Genomic DNA, 14995 nt, shown 5'->3' on the forward strand with positions numbered 1-14995 from the left:
TATTAAAACGCATCTGCCATTTTGTTGCCCATTCTGCCAGTTTGGAGAGATCCTTCTGGAGCTCCTCACAATCGCTTCTGGTCTTCACCACTCAGAAAAGTTTGGTGTCATCTGCAAACTTTGCCACCTCACTGCTCAACCCTGTCTCCAGGTCATTTATGAAGAGGTTGAAAAGCACCGGTCCCAGGACAGATCCTTGGGGCACACCACTTTTCACCTCCCTCCATTGTGAAAATTGCCCATTGACACCCACTCTCTGTTTCCTGGTCTTCAAGCAGTTCCTCATCCAGGAAAGGACCTGCCCTCTAATTCCCTGACTGTGGACTTTCCTCAGCAGCATTTGGCGAGGGACTGTGTCGTAAGCCTTTTGGAAGTCCAGATATATAATGTCCACAGGTTCTCCCGCATCCACATACCTGTTGACCTTTTCAAAGAACTCTAAAAGGTTTGTGAGGCAAGACTTGCGCATTGGGGCAAAGAATCCAAACTTCACATATAGGCTAATGGATTCTGAGGTGTCTGTGACAGATCAGGAGAGAGATCTTGGGGTGGTGGTGGACAGCTTGAGTGTTGAGTGTTGGAAGAGTTAGGACAGACAAAAGAAAATATTTCTTTACTCAGCGTGTGGTTGGTCTGTGGAACTCCTTGCCACAGGATGTGGTGATGGCGTCTGGCCTGGACGCCTTTAAAAGGGGATTGGACAAGTTTCTGGAGGAAAAATCCATTATGGGGTACAAGCCATGATGTGTATGCACAACCTCCTGATTTTAGAAATGGGCTATTTCAGAATGCCAGATGCAAGGGAGGGCACCAGGATGAGGTCTCTTGTTATCTGGTGTGCTCCCTGGGGCATTTGGTGGGCCGCTGTGAGGTAGAGGAAGCTGGACTAGATGGGCCTATGGCCTGATCCAGTGGGGCTGTTCTTATGTACTCATGAAGTCCTGCTGCTTCTCCTTCCATCTGCTGCTGAGGCTCCTGCCTGGGGAGGTTCCACCTGGCAACAGGCTGGTCAGCCGCAGAGCCCTCTTCCCGTTGGCTGAGGCTGCCTGAACTCCTCCAGCCTCGGCTCCCCCCACAGCCGCCTGGGGGGCAGGGGACGGGGCTGCAGCCTTGGCATTCCCCACTCGCGGAGCCTCTGCCTGCTGGACGCGAGTCTCGCCCGCAGCCCCCCCTGCTGATCGGAGAATGAGGACCGCCGGCGGAGCCCTGCCGCCCCTCTGCCTCCTGGCGCTGCTCGCCCTGCCCGGCGCCAGACCTCTGACAGGTGAGGGCTGGGGGGGGGGCGAAGGGGGAGTGGGGGGCCGAGGGACTGGAGCTGCGCAGAGCGAGCCTGAAGCATGTTGGGGGGGGGCTTGTGCCGGCGTTGGGGTTCCTTCCGCAGATTGCCCCCCACCGCAGATGCAGGACCCACAGCAGGCGAGGGGAGTTCATAAGGATTGCTGTGGCGGGCCTGAGCAGTGGCAGGCAGGCAGGCAGGCAGCAAGCGCCACTGCCTCTTCCGCGGCCGAAGGTCCTTCGTTCTGCGCCTGCTGCATCCCTTGGGGGGCTCGGATGTTTTGGGGGTGCGTTTCCAGGGACCTCCTGGGAGGGGACAGGGCAGCACTGCGGGGCAGCGCCTTGCCATCAGGAGAGCAGGTTGGGGAGGGGCGCGGAGGAGCTCAGTCCCCGAGGGGGTGGAAGGAGGAGGGGGGCTGCAGGTGCGAAATTGCCCGGCAGGCGTCGCTCAAAGGCCGGGAACGCGAGGAGAGGCGAGCCTGGTGCGTTCTGGAAGAAGATGAAGATGAAAACCTTCATCCACTCACTCACAATTAACCGCAATACCCCCAGCCAGCCAGCCTGAGCTCCATCACTCCCCCCCCCCCCGCGTTCCAAGTCTGGGTCAGACCTTGCCCCAGTGGCATAGCCGGAGGGGGTGCAAAGCACTAAGTCTTGCAGAGAGCCTCACCGTGGCGTCCAAGCGGCCCCTCCCCTTCGGAGCCAGGCTGACGCCTCCGTCTTGCTCCCCACGCCCAGCCGGGTGGGCAGAGGGAGGGGCCTCTTGCAGGCCAAGGGGAGGCTCCCTGCAAGACTTCGTTCTTTGCTGCACCACTGCATTGAGCAGACTTCCCTGTTTCCAGATCAGTTCTCAGGGGCTGCAGGACTCCCCCACCTTCTTTAGCTTTGAGGTGGGTTTACTGGGTCACAGGAGAAACGAGCTCAGACTTCCTCCAGGCGGGTCCTCCCCAATTGACCTGACCTGGGACGAGAGAGCAGCGCTCAGAAAACACTTCAGCTTTTCAGACAGGCTCAGAGCCTCCAAAACAGAGTGATGTGCTCAGCCTTTGCTGCTGGGAGAAGGAAGGAACTGGTGGGTCTCCTGAGTGCCCACTTGGAGAATCCAACAAAGGAGACTGCCCTGTTTGTCACTGAGGGAACTGCTGATGCAGGTGCACTGCCTGGGGGGAGTGGGACTTGTTCTGGTTGCCCCACCTGTAGAGGGAAGAATGTTTGTCTGGAGGGGAGGAGATGCCTGCCTGGCCGTGGATGGCAGGTTCTGCCATGGATGGCAGGTGGTCACGATGCACCTTTCCAGGGGGTGGCGTGGGGTCAAGATTGTGGGTACACCATGGGGTGTATTTGGGACCTGCCCTGGATGTCAAGGATCACCTCTGACCTGACATCAGCCATTGCTCTGCGTGCCCCAGACAGACTCTTGGCTCCTCTGATCTGGAGCAAGCCCCCTGCTGAGGTCAATGTGCTGTGGGTGATCATTGGGGCTGTTTCTCAGAGAGATGGAGAGTGTTTGGCCTGCTGGCCCCTCTGCGGGTTCCCCTTCTCAGTGGGTGCTGGAGAGGGTGGGGTGTCTGTGGCAGTCAGGTCTTTATCCTGGTCAGCTCACTTTCTCTCCCCCCCCCAGTGGAGGACACGTATGTGCAGCTGACCTTCTTCCAGGAAAGCTTCCCCTCGCAGGAGAAGTCTGGGGAGTTCTCACACGAGTTTGACGACGAGGAGATCTTCCACGTGGATTGGGACCGGAAGGACACCGTCTGGAGGCTGCCGAACTTCACCACCTTCACTAGCTTTGAGACACAAGGAGCCCTGAGCAACCTGGCCATCTCGAAAACCAACATGGAGATCCTCGTGAAGCGCAGCAACCGGACGCAGGCCCCGGACGGTACTGGAAGGGCTGGGGCACCCCTCCCCCACTCAGCCGTATGGACCCCACCACGCCCCAGACCTCACAGACCAGGGAGCCCTGCAGGAAACAGGGAGAGGCAGAGAAAGAAACATAAAAGGGGCAGAGCTGCAAAAATTAGGAAAAGGCAGAGAGGAAGGTCAGGCTGCCTCTTCCCTGCAGAAGCCCAGGACCCTCCCAGGGTGATTCAAGGCCTGCTTCCTCTAGCATAACTTACTGCTGTGAGTATGCTTCTCTGGACTCAGGGCACTGCCATGGAGTCCTGTGGAACTTACTCAAGAAGACGCTCGCACTGCCACTGTGTGTGGGGCTGCTCTGGTGCTTACTGTTTTTCAGCTCCTTCTTCTTGAATGGTTACAGGATTTTTGCAAGCAGCAGGACATCAACCCTGAATCCTCCAGTTGCAAGCTGGGGGCCTGATCCTGCAGTCCCTTATTTTAGCTAGTTTCTACTTCCTGCATTGAGGGGTTTGGTTCTGGGTTTGGGTGAAAGCCATGGGGAGATTTCCCCACTTGGGTTCCCCGTCCATGTTCCTTAAGGAAAGCTCTCTGAACTGGTTCTGGGGTCCAGATTTAGCTCAGCTCCCTGCAGCTGGCCTTGCAAATGACCTTCAAGGCTTGCACCTTCACACTGCAGAGTGCCTGGAAGGGTTGACCTGAGGCTGACTAACAGCAGATAGCCCAGGGGGACTCCCACCCCTGCCCAACCCCTTGTCTCCACTGCTCCTCCTCCCCCCCCCCAGTCTCTGGGATGGGGTTGAAGAGAGAGTAGACAGGAGGAGAGAGGGCTGGGCTGAAGCACTGAGGATGCTGCAACCTGCCACCCCCCCCACACACACACACACTCCTGCTCCATCTCCCTCTTCCTTTTCCAGGACAGGGAGAAGGAGGAGCAGAGGCGGGCACAGCCCCAGGCGGGGGAGGGAGCATTTGGCCCGTCCCTTCAGGTCTCAGTTCAGCCCTGACACCTAGGACTATGTCATCCAAAAGGATGTGAGACCAGGAGCACCCAGAATCTTTGGCCTCAGCAATTCAGGAAGGGCAGGCTCTCTTCCTTCTTCCTCCAGGGAGGGCAAAGTGGCATCTTACCAGCCCCACTTGATCTTCACAATGACCCAGTGAGGTAGGAGAGGTGAAGTGAGAGGGTGTACTGTAGGGCATTAGGTCACTCAGGGAGCTCCATGGCTGAGTGTAGGGATTCAAACCTGAGTCTCCCAGCTTGAGCCCAACACACTAACCACTACACTCTGCTGCCCCTGAAAGATGAATGTTTGAGCAGTGTTGTGTGTGAGTTCATTTTCCACCCCACCTCCTGGACTGGTGGTCCTGTTTCCTCCAGAAGTCAGAGAGGCTGTCTTTGCCAATAATCTTCCTATTCACAGCTGCACAAGTTGGCATCTCTAAGGCGCTGGATCAAGCGTACAGCAGACCAGACCAGTCCCAAAGCAGGATCAGCCCCTAGAAATCCCCTGGCAGCCACCTAGTCGGCTCCACAAAAATTCATTTTTCTTTTCTGGGTGGTTTCTGAGCACCCTCTTCAGAGTCCCTGGCAAGGATGCACGGTCATTCATTGTTCTGAGACGTGGGACTATAAATTGTGCCCCCTCTCTGCTCTCTTGCAAAGACCCTCAGTCTTTTCCACCTCCCACAGCTGCTCTGCTGGAGGAAAGCAGCCTCTCCTATTTAGCTAGATAGACTGAAAAGGAATGTTGTCCTCTAACCCCCCCCCCCCATCTGTAGCCGTTGCTGCGGGGGGATGGACACACATCTGTGTACCTCTGCCTGGAATGAGAACTGCATGAAAGCACAAGAAGCCCGCCACCCTCTTCCACTCATGCCCTTGCTTGAGAATTACCTGGCAGGCTAGAGAGAGCAACCAAAGCTGACCCCCCCCCCAAGACTGTGAGCTCAGAAATGATGCTTCACTGAGCAAGCCTGAATCCACGCCTGTGTGCAGGTGGCAGCACAAAAGTTCTTGCGCTTGCACAGAAACCCCCTCATTCCTGTGCAGGTGTGAGATTCCTCACACTCCCAGTAATGCTGTTTAGTGGTGAGGTGCTACAATCATTCTGCATATGCTCAGAGGCATTGTCTCACAGGTATTCCTGTGTGCAGATGGTTGGCAACCTTCAGTCTCGAAAGACTACGGTATAAGCCTACAGCACCTGGTATTCCAAGGTGGTCTCCCATCCAAGTACTAACCAGGCCTGACCCTGCTTAGCTTCCGAGATCAGACAAGACCAGGCATGTGCAGGGTAACAGTTGCTGTTAGAGGAAAAGCAGCAACCCCAGGGAAAGGTGTTGTTGCTGAGAGGGTTTCTTCTGCAGATGCACCCACTTACCACCTCCTTCATTTAGGAGGTGAGGAGGGGCCAAGACAAAGAGACTGCTCCCTCCCCCATCAAGGCTTTGCTGCTTGTAATTGGAACAGCGTGACAGAATTGCATAGGGAGGCCTTGGAGAGGCATGAAGGTCTGGGGTAGAAGTGGGGGCTGGTTCCTGTCATTGGCCAGCAGAGTGCTGAGATCACTGGGAAAGGAAGGAGGCTTCAGATGGACAGGAGTGCTGACCTTGTCCCTCTTTTTCAGTCGCTCCTTCAGCAATGGTGTACCCCGAAAACCCCGTGGATCTGGGGGATCCCAATGTGCTCATCTGCTTCGTGGACAAGTTCTCTCCCCCAGTGCTGAACATCACCTGGCTGAAGAACGGGGAGGTGGTTTCCGAGGGTGTGCAAGAGACCGACTTCTACCCCAGGGCTGACAACACCTTCCGCAAATTCTCCTACCTGCGCTTCGTTCCAGAGGCCGGAGACTTCTACGTCTGCAAAGTGGACCACTGGGGCCTGACCGAGAGCTTGAGCAAGCTCTGGCGTAAGCAGGAGGGGATTTATTCTGCACCTTGAAAAGGCAGAAAGATTTTGAGCTAAGAAAGGCAAAGTTGTTACTATCAGCTAAACAATATGTGCAGATGAAGCCCAGTTGCTTGTGACGTGAGTGATTCTGCCTTAGTCTAGTCGGCACAAAGAACTAATAAGAGGAGTCATTCTAAAGGCCTGCTCAGTCCCCTGGAGCGGTGTGGTGGGACAGTTTGATGCATGTGAGCTTCTTTTGATGCCCCCTCATGCTATAACCACACCCTGTTAAGACTATAGGGCTGCAGTTCTGTCCATATTTTCCCCAGAGAGTAAGCCCCACTGAATATGTGCATAGGATTGTACTCCAGCAAGAACAAAAACACAACTTTGATTTTTTTTAATCTTGGAGCATTTCTTCTGTCACTTATTTCTACTTTGAAACATAGTGCATTTCATTTGGATATCTGGTTTGTGTCATCTGAGACCCTTGGAGTGGTCTTCATCATTTTAAAACAAATGCATAAACGTTGAAAGGTGGGATTTAAAAATATCCTGAAGTAATAGGAGTGCTGGCCTATGCAGGTTTGCTCAGAAGTATATCGCATGGTTTTCAAAAGTACTAACTCCCAGATAAGTTTGCCTCCCAGATAAGTAGGGATGCAGCCTCAAGGCAACATTAGCTACATACTATCCCTTAGGAAAACCTTGAGGAAGACAATGGCCTGGACCAGGGCTGGCGAATCTATGGCACGCATGCCGAAAGTGGCACACAAAATTTTTTTGTTGGCATGCAGAATGCATCGCTGCCCCTTGGTTCTTTAAGCCCTACCCATAATAAATAAATAAAAGAAATACAAGTTGTCCCTCGTTATCCGCTAGGGTTCCATTCTAGAACCCCTAGTGGATAAAAAAATCTGTGGATAAAAAATCAGTGTAAAAATAGATTTAAAGACCCATTTCCAGGTTTCTTGCCCCTTCATTGCTCCTATTAGAATAAGTTTGTGCCTCAACATCCGCAGGAGTTTGATTCTGGGACTCCCTGCTGATACCATAAAATTGGTTAAATAAAAGCTGTTTAAAAAAATAAAAAAGTGAGTCCCTTTACAATTGTGGTTTAAAAACAACTTTTCTTACTGTTGTAGAGAGGCAGTCAGCAATTAGAAGTGCAAAGAACCCCCAGCCTGTGCCTGGCTCAGTGGAAGAATAGAATGATTGCTTGCATGACTGTCTCTCTACAACAGTAAGAAAGCAGTTAAAAAAAAAACACACTGTGATTTTAAAGGGATGCATTTTTCCCCTTCTCCAGGATCAGCACGTTCCTTCTCATTTGCAGGGGCCATTTGTGTTGAGTCAAATCCGTGTATAAAAAAATCAGTGTATAACAAGGTTGGACCTGTACTGCCAATGAAGCAGTAAATTGGTTGCCTAAAGCATTTTGATCTCTTTCTGCCCCCCCCCCCAATTATAAACGACAAACATAATACTAATAAATGATTGACTGCTCAAGGCTCCCCTGGGCACATGAGAGAACTTTAAGAAGTGTATTGCCAATTTGGGCATATGTTCTCAAAAATGCCCTGCCAAGACAATATATGCCTCTAGGCACATTTCTTAGTTTGCCTGCTGCTGACCTGATGGCCATTCCAGCTTCACTCCCCCACCCCCAGTTCCACCCCCCACACTCTGTCTGGTTTTCATCATTATCTTTGCAGCCATCAGGAACCAGAAACTTTTCTCCCCCCTTTTTTTAAGAGAAGGAGATCTGGTGTGCAGAGGATGGGGAGACCTTTGCCCTTAACAGGTCAGTGCAGTGTGACCACACAGTCCTGGGCAGAAGCCATATTTTGCTTATGGGCCTGTTGCAGGGGTTTCTAGGACAACCCCAAGACGTCTAGGGAGCAAGGGAGAAGTGTGCAGATGCCGAGATCTATGGCCCCCATAGTGCAAAAAGTGAGACTAGGGTGGGAGACAGGCAGGACTCCTGGGTTCTGCACCCACAGCCCAAGCTGACCCTTCCTCTGTCTGTACCTCCTCTCCCCCCCCAGACTCCAAGGAGCCCACTCCCCTCCCTGAGACGACGGAGAATGTGGTGTGCGCCCTGGGCCTGGCGGTTGGCATCCTGGGTATCATCGCTGGCACTGCCCTCTGCTTCAAGGCCAGGCAGTGGGATGAGGGCAGCCGTCGCCGAGGCACCAGGTGAGTTGCTCTGGGGGGGCTGGACATGTGGGTCTTTTTTGACAGTGCTGAGGGATGGAGGGCAGGCATGATTATGCTTCAAGGGTACTCAGATCTCTGGGCAGCTTTCTCGGCCTTTCAGGTCCCATTCAGACTCCAGACTGGAGCTTGCTGGGGACTACTTCACATAACCCCCCCCCCCAAGAGCAGCAGACAGTTTTCCACCCCAGGCTGCTGGGGTCAATTCCTCCTGGCCCCCATTTTTCAGAACTTAAGAAGACCATAGCTCTTGGGTCAGGCCCAGGACCTTTCGCGCCCCAACAGCTAGTTTCTCCCTGGATGCCTCAAATGAAAGCCCCCAAGCAGGTCTGGAAGGCAGCAACCTTCCATCCCATAGCACCTCAGATGTTTAGGGCGCAATCCTAACCAACTTTCCAGCACTGACTTAGCCGCAATGCAGCCCCCAAGGTAAGGTAACAAACATGCCCTTAGCTTGAGGAGGCCCCCTTGACTGCCTCCCCACTGCAGGATTCAGTGCATACCACATTGGCAGGGCTATGTCAGTGCTGGAAAGTTGGTTAGGATTGCAACCTTAGTGTTCCTCAGCCTGGCCAGAGGGAGTGGATGGGAGGCTCTGCGGGGGGGGGGAGGGGGGGAGGGGAGGAGAACAGAGGGGAGGAAGGCTGGGGGCAGAAATTTCAGCCCTTGTTTCCCCTCCCAAGGAGCAGATTGGTGGCAGGGCCTTTGTGAGCGCAGCCCCCCCACCCATGTAAAAATGGAAAACATTACTTTGCTCTGGCCGTGGCAGAAGGCAGCTCATGTGGACAAGGGCAGAACCAGGGCAGGCACCCCCCCTGTAACCCTCCTGGTGGGTGCTCCTTAGCATTAGATTGCATTACAGTTCCGGGAGGGAGGGAGGGTGGAGGATGTCTGGGGGGAAGTCTGTGCCTCCTTCGCAAGGCAGCTTAATAGACGGGTTGAGGAAGCCCAGAGTTTGTTCCCAGAATAAATGGCATCAGGGAGGAACATCTTTCCACTCAAGCATTTATTTTCCTTCAGAGAACGTAGATTTTTAGCAAGTGCCCGGATGCTCAGGAGGGAAGGTTTTTATGGAGGCGGACAGGGAGGGAATTGCAGATGTGCAGGAGTCACCTGTCTTCTGGTCTGAGAGGAGGATGAAGCCTCCTCCCCAACAGCATCTCTCCTTCCTTTGCAGATAATCCCGGGCAGCAGTGTGCAGACCCCTCCTCTCCAAGGACAACTTGAGCCTCTCGCTTGTGTTTCTTGCTAAGACTTTGCTGCTGTGATCAGCTTGTACGACCCAGTACTTGCTCACATGACTGATCCACTTGGTTCCCCCCCCATAGCCCCCAACTGGCTGCAAATAAGTGGGGGAGGGGAGCTGATGCAACAGCTGTTCCAACAACTTGAGCTGGCCTGGGAGCAACACACTCCAGCATCAGCCGCAAGGCTTGCAAACTCTGCCCTTCCAAAACAAGGACTTCCTTTTTGCGAGTCACAGGGTGGGATGAGGACCTCTGTGGGGCAGGGAATCCCCACATCTGCCCATTAAATTCTCCTTCCTCTTCCTGACTTAGACATTTTTCAAGTCCAACCACAGTCATAAGAGCTAGAAACTTTGATTCTCTTCTAATAGAATTGTTAGCTTGCTGTATTCTGCCTCTAATATGCACAGAATGATTGGCAGAAATTATCAGGCTGTCCTGAGAACGGAATGAATTCCCTTCACTTTTAGAGGCAGCAGAACCCAAAGCAGACCCTCAGCCCATATGCTGAAGAGCTTGGGCAGAGCCTTGGGCAGATCTAGACTTCTGCTCCCAGTTCTGTTTCTGTGTCAGTTTGCCTGAGCTCCTGTCAAGGGGGGGGGGGGGCTTGCAGACAAGACACAGGCGCTCTTCCCATCCATTGATGATGGGGGAGAACTCACATTGACATTGATGCTCACACAAGGCTCCAGGCCTGATGGCTTGTCCTCTGAATCCTTCATCTCTGGCCTGTGGAGAGAGTCTGTCTCAGTTCTGCACCCAGCACTGCAGTGCTGTATTCCTCAGGTATGTAGCTCTGAGCAGCCCCATGAAGGGGGATTCCTCCTGCCCTGGCAGTTGCAAAAAGAGCCCCCAGAGCTACGCTTCTCACCTTAGAGGGAGGGAGACCCCAGGTCAGGTCTGAGTGAAGCAAGGGCTGGATCTTGTTTCTTCCACAAGGGGTCCAGGTGGCATCTGGACAGTCCTAATTCTGAATGTTGCACACCTTTCTGTCCCTCTGCTTCCAAAAGAGATGAATAAAACTTACTTTTGGGAGATGAGTTTTCAGTTTTTTTTACCCTGTCTTCCTTTGATCTCTGGAGGGGTTTCTTTGCAGTGTAAAGTCCAACAGCGGTCAAGCTGCCTTTCTACAAAATGCAAGATCCTGGATTTGAGAATGGTCCCACGAGTGGGCAAGGAATGGGGCCAGAATCACGGCACCTGGAAGGGATGGGGGGTTATGGGTGGAAGAAACCCAAACCAAATGCACTGATCAGTCTCCAATGGATCATTTCACAGCCCCAGATTCACAGGGCTTGTTCCTGAGTGTAGCCTGTTCAATATTCCTTTTCATTTTATGGGAGACAAAAGGAGAGGGAATTTCTGTATTTGCAAGTGACCCCAGGATCGCACAGTCATTCAGCGTCAAGATTCAGCAAGCTGGAGCAATCAAGACAGGACACCCCCATCCTGCAGTTCCACGGATCCCTGTCGCCACGTCTCGAACTGCTTCTCTTATGATGAAGCCCTGCTGAACAGAGCCCAAATGGCAGCACGTTATAGGCACGTATTGAAAAGAACAGGCAAACCAATAGAGCGCAAGTTGTATGGCGGGGAACATCTAATCTTCCTTTGTGTCATCTGCACTGGTGCTGAGACGGGGCTCATTCCAGCTGTCAGTGCGATTCTCCACAGGGCCTGGCATGATGGAGTTGAGCAGAGGCACCAACCATTGGGGTGGCAGGCAGGACCATCAGAGAGGGAGCTCTGAGGGAACCTGAGGCCAGGTTCTGCTCTTCCTTCCTGGAGAAGGAAGCAGGTTCAAGGGCATCCCCCTGGGCTGGATACCCACACTCCTCTTCCTCCTCTCTAGCAACTCCCTCCTGGTGTAGAATCATAGTCTATTCAAGCTAGAAAGGTCAATGGAGGTCATCTAGTCCACTGCCACCCCTCTTAAGCTCAGGCAACCATGCTGGGGCTTCCAGCCGTGCTTGAGAAGTGAGGGCGCACCCACAACTGCACCAGGAAGGTTGTTCCTTTGGGAAACGGATTCTCCCCACCCTCAGATCATACCAAAACCACACATACTACATGCTGCTTCCAGGCCTGCCAGAAAGCTTCCAGCTGAATCCAACTGTCTGCAGGAAACCCACTTGCTCCCAGTACCCTCCTGGCCCCCTCCAAACAGTGACCTTCAAAATGAACTCTATTTTCACAGGACAGCAACAGGGCTTCCATCATGGCTTGGCTGGCATCTCGCAGTTTGTGGGGCCCACTTAATGTGACCAGTCCATTATCCAATCATGGGGAGACTAGCCCCCCTCTGATAGGCTGGTTTGAAATTAGGGGATGTGCAAATTTCCCACACCCATCAGGTGAATGGGCTGAACTGGTGTGAGCCAAGCCCAGCAGTAATCTAGGAGGGTTTTGATCAAGGGGATGGTTTTTCTGTTCTCCACTGTAGACTTGAGTGGGAGAGCTGTGTGTGGGACGCGACCCAGAGCTCTGGGCGGAATGGAGGGGAAGGTGATGGACTGAGGTCAGCCTCCGTGTACAAGGAACACTGCTGTTTAGGGAAAAGGTGGGGGCATCCTCAGGGGAGGGGACTTGCTCCTGACACAGTCTCTGTGGGGTTGACTTGTTCAACTGTTTTGTGAGGGCTGCTGTTCTCCTTCAGGGCTCCTCTCCCCCCCCCCCAAGCAAATCTTGGAGAGGGGAGCAGATGCTGCCTCCAAGAATTTTATTGGGGTATAAAGTTTTCTTGGGTTCCTTCCCTAAGGGGGAGGGGAGGGGGAAACAGAGCAGGGGAGGGTGGGGCAAAACAGGGCAGGGGGAGGGTGGCAACAACTGGAAAAGTTTTGGAGCCCAAGTCTATTGGGCTCCCAATGCTGATGAACATCAAGCATCACAATCAAAGAGAGGATCACACTGGAACTTGCTCCCAGGAAGCCAGAAGCACTTTGCAAGTCCCAGCCAGAGGCCATGGGAGGAGGTAGCTAAGGGAGGCAGGGGGGTACATTGCCCCAGGTATCAGGCCTTGGAGGGGGGGGGGTTGTCAAAGGAGCTTGACCCTAGTGGCCAAAATTATGGAAACCTCAGTATGTACAAATAATACCACCATGTTATATATCATTGGAACGGTAGTTTAATGCAGAATGCAATGAAACAAACCATCTTGAAATACCTGTATTCTATCAAACGTTATAGCCAAATAACCAGCAAAGGAAAACACAACAGCCTTATGTCAAAAACAGTGGATTTCTTTAACTCAAAACTGACCAATGAGACTGATTGCTCCATGAGCCAATGAAGTGCTATTCGGACACAGCAGGGAACCAATAAGGCGTTAGTAGGAGTCAATTCTCATTTCCATCCTATTCAGTGGTGTGTCATCAAGTTGGCCACTGGTTTTTTTGTTGGTTAATGATTGGTTGGGTGACCTGTACTATGATACACTAAAATAAATAAATGGAGATGACACCATAGGGTGACACCAACCCTAGTATCGCCACTGACCACAATTCTGCTGGCTGAACGGAATCTCTGTGATGCCCAATTCCAGTTGCCCAGTGTGTGGGAAAGAAGTGAGGACAAGCTGGAGGGGCTGGTCTGGCCAGAGTGCTGGGGCTGCAGCTGCAGAAGGTTCTTCTGTTGGCAGGAATTCAACTGGCAAGCTCAGGAGGGTCTCCTGTGCTGGGAGTGTCTGTGCCAGGGATGTGGGGAGGGTGGGAAGGCAGGTGAGGCAGAGCCTCCCCAACAGAGTCCTTTGAAAACTGCTGTGGCCACCATAAGAGGTGAGGCAGAGCCTCCAGACCGGAGTCCTTCAAGAAGCGCCGCCGCCATGGGAGGCACCCAAGCACCCACCACCCGATGCTCGATGCGATGCGCGTGGGTGGTGGGTGCTTGGGTGCCTCCCACGGCGGCGGCGCTTCTCGAAGGGCTCCGGTCTGGAGGCTCTGCCTCACCTGCTTCCCCACCCACCACCCAGGGGAGGCTCTGCCTCACCTGCCTCCCCATCACCCACCGCACGTCCCTGGGCTGCGCCTGTTGGATCTCCGCCTGTCGCGCTACTGCTGGAGGCTCCAAAGAATAGGGGGGGAAAGGGGGGCAGCAGTGACTCCGTGGCCAGGCTGTGGACGTGCCACTCCTGCAGTGGTCCTTCCGCCGCCGGGGGGAGGCGTCCCGGGGATGCAGCCTTCGCTTGGGGGGGGGGAGAGTCAGGCTAAGGGTTAAAGGCAGAGAGGGGGTTGCTAGAGAGGCCTCCAGGAAGCCGGGAGGACCGACTGGGCACCCGCTTCCTGCCCCGCCCGGCCGCCCCCTCCCGTGGGAAAGTTGCCCCGGATTTTCCCACGCCGCGCGCCGGTGCGCCCTGCGCAGCCTGGGTGCGGCTCGACGGCTGCGTGCCTCCCCCGCGGCGCTGGAGCCCTTGGCGCGCAGCCCTCGGAAGCCCCCTGGGCTGCCTCCCTCCTGGCATCCCCGCGCGATGCGCCACTGCCTGCCCTCCTTCCAGGCGCCTCCGGTACAGCCCCCCCCCGCCCCGCTGCAGCCGGCAAGCCTTGGGGGGGAGCCCACACCTTGCAAGGCGCGGGCAGCATCTGGCTGGCATCCTTGGCCTGGAAGCGCCTGGGCAGCCTCCGCTGGGATGCTGACAGCGATGCTGAAGCATCCCTCAGGACTTTCGGGGGGGGGGGCCTGGAATAGCCTCCGTGCCAGTGGGCAAGCCTCTGTGTGCGCTGCTGTCTCCGCATCCTGACCTCTCCCAGGGAGTCCAGGCCAGCCTCCTGTTTCTCATGGGGCCAAGATCCAGCTGCCCGCTTTGCAAGATGCGTGCTTCTAAACCTACTTCCTCCCCCCATCCCCCCAATGATTTAGGAAACTGGCCTGGACCCTCCAGAAAGTGACCAGGGGGCAGGGATGCGCAGTGGGTGGAGGCAGGTGAGGCAGAGCCTCCCCACTGGAGTCCTTCAAAAGGTGTGGCCACCATGGGAGGCGCACAAGCACTCTCAACCCACAAGTGCAGAGAAGACTAGACACTCTTCTGCACAATAGTGTGTGGGTTGAGAGTGCTTGCGTGCCTCCCACAGCAGCAACGCTTTTCAAAGGACTGGAGAGGAGGCTCTGCCTCACCTGCCTCCCCACCCACCGCACGCCCCTATCAAGGGTCTGGATGTGCATGCTCTGTGAGTCTTTAGATCAGGGGTCTCCAAACCCCGGCCCAGGGGCCAGATGTGGCCCACGGCGAGCCTCTATCCGGCCCGCAGCCAACCTCTGATCCCCTGAGAGCCTCTGGCCCATTTGACCAAACACAACCAGAGTTGTGCTTGTGGGGTGGGGGAATGGGGGTCCATTTAAGTGTGTGCTTTGTTTCTTGGTCTGTGTTCATTCTTGTCCTGGACATTTGAGTCCATTCATTTATTCATTCATCTAAGTTCCATCTCTAATGTGTTTATTTAAATTTTGTATTTAATTTTTTTTTTCCAGCCCTCGACACTCTTCCAGATATTTGAGGCAGGCCAAAAAGTTTAGA

At 54.2% G+C, this 14995-nt stretch overlaps 2 protein-coding genes and 1 pseudogene across 2 annotated transcripts in view; 2 read left to right on the plus strand and 1 right to left on the minus strand.

The window, feature by feature from the left end:
- The window catches only part of LOC136639188 (zinc finger protein 721-like), a 117059-nt gene that overhangs the window by 95534 nt on the left and 6530 nt on the right, over positions 1-14995 (plus strand). The window lies entirely within an intron of this gene.
- LOC136640495 (RLA class II histocompatibility antigen, DP alpha-1 chain-like) lies at positions 1066-10524 on the plus strand. Its single transcript, XM_066615664.1, has 5 exons — positions 1066-1264; positions 2897-3154; positions 5763-6044; positions 8074-8224; positions 9420-10524. The coding sequence occupies exons 1-5, from the start codon at positions 1186-1188 to the stop codon at positions 9421-9423; spliced, it is 774 nt and encodes a 257-aa protein (XP_066471761.1). The 5' UTR covers positions 1066-1185; the 3' UTR covers positions 9424-10524.
- On the minus strand, positions 5328-5447 carry LOC136642460 (5S ribosomal RNA; annotated as a pseudogene).

This window comes from Tiliqua scincoides, chromosome 2 (genome assembly GCF_035046505.1).
Source record: "Tiliqua scincoides isolate rTilSci1 chromosome 2, rTilSci1.hap2, whole genome shotgun sequence".
NCBI lineage: Eukaryota > Metazoa > Chordata > Lepidosauria > Squamata > Scincidae > Tiliqua > Tiliqua scincoides.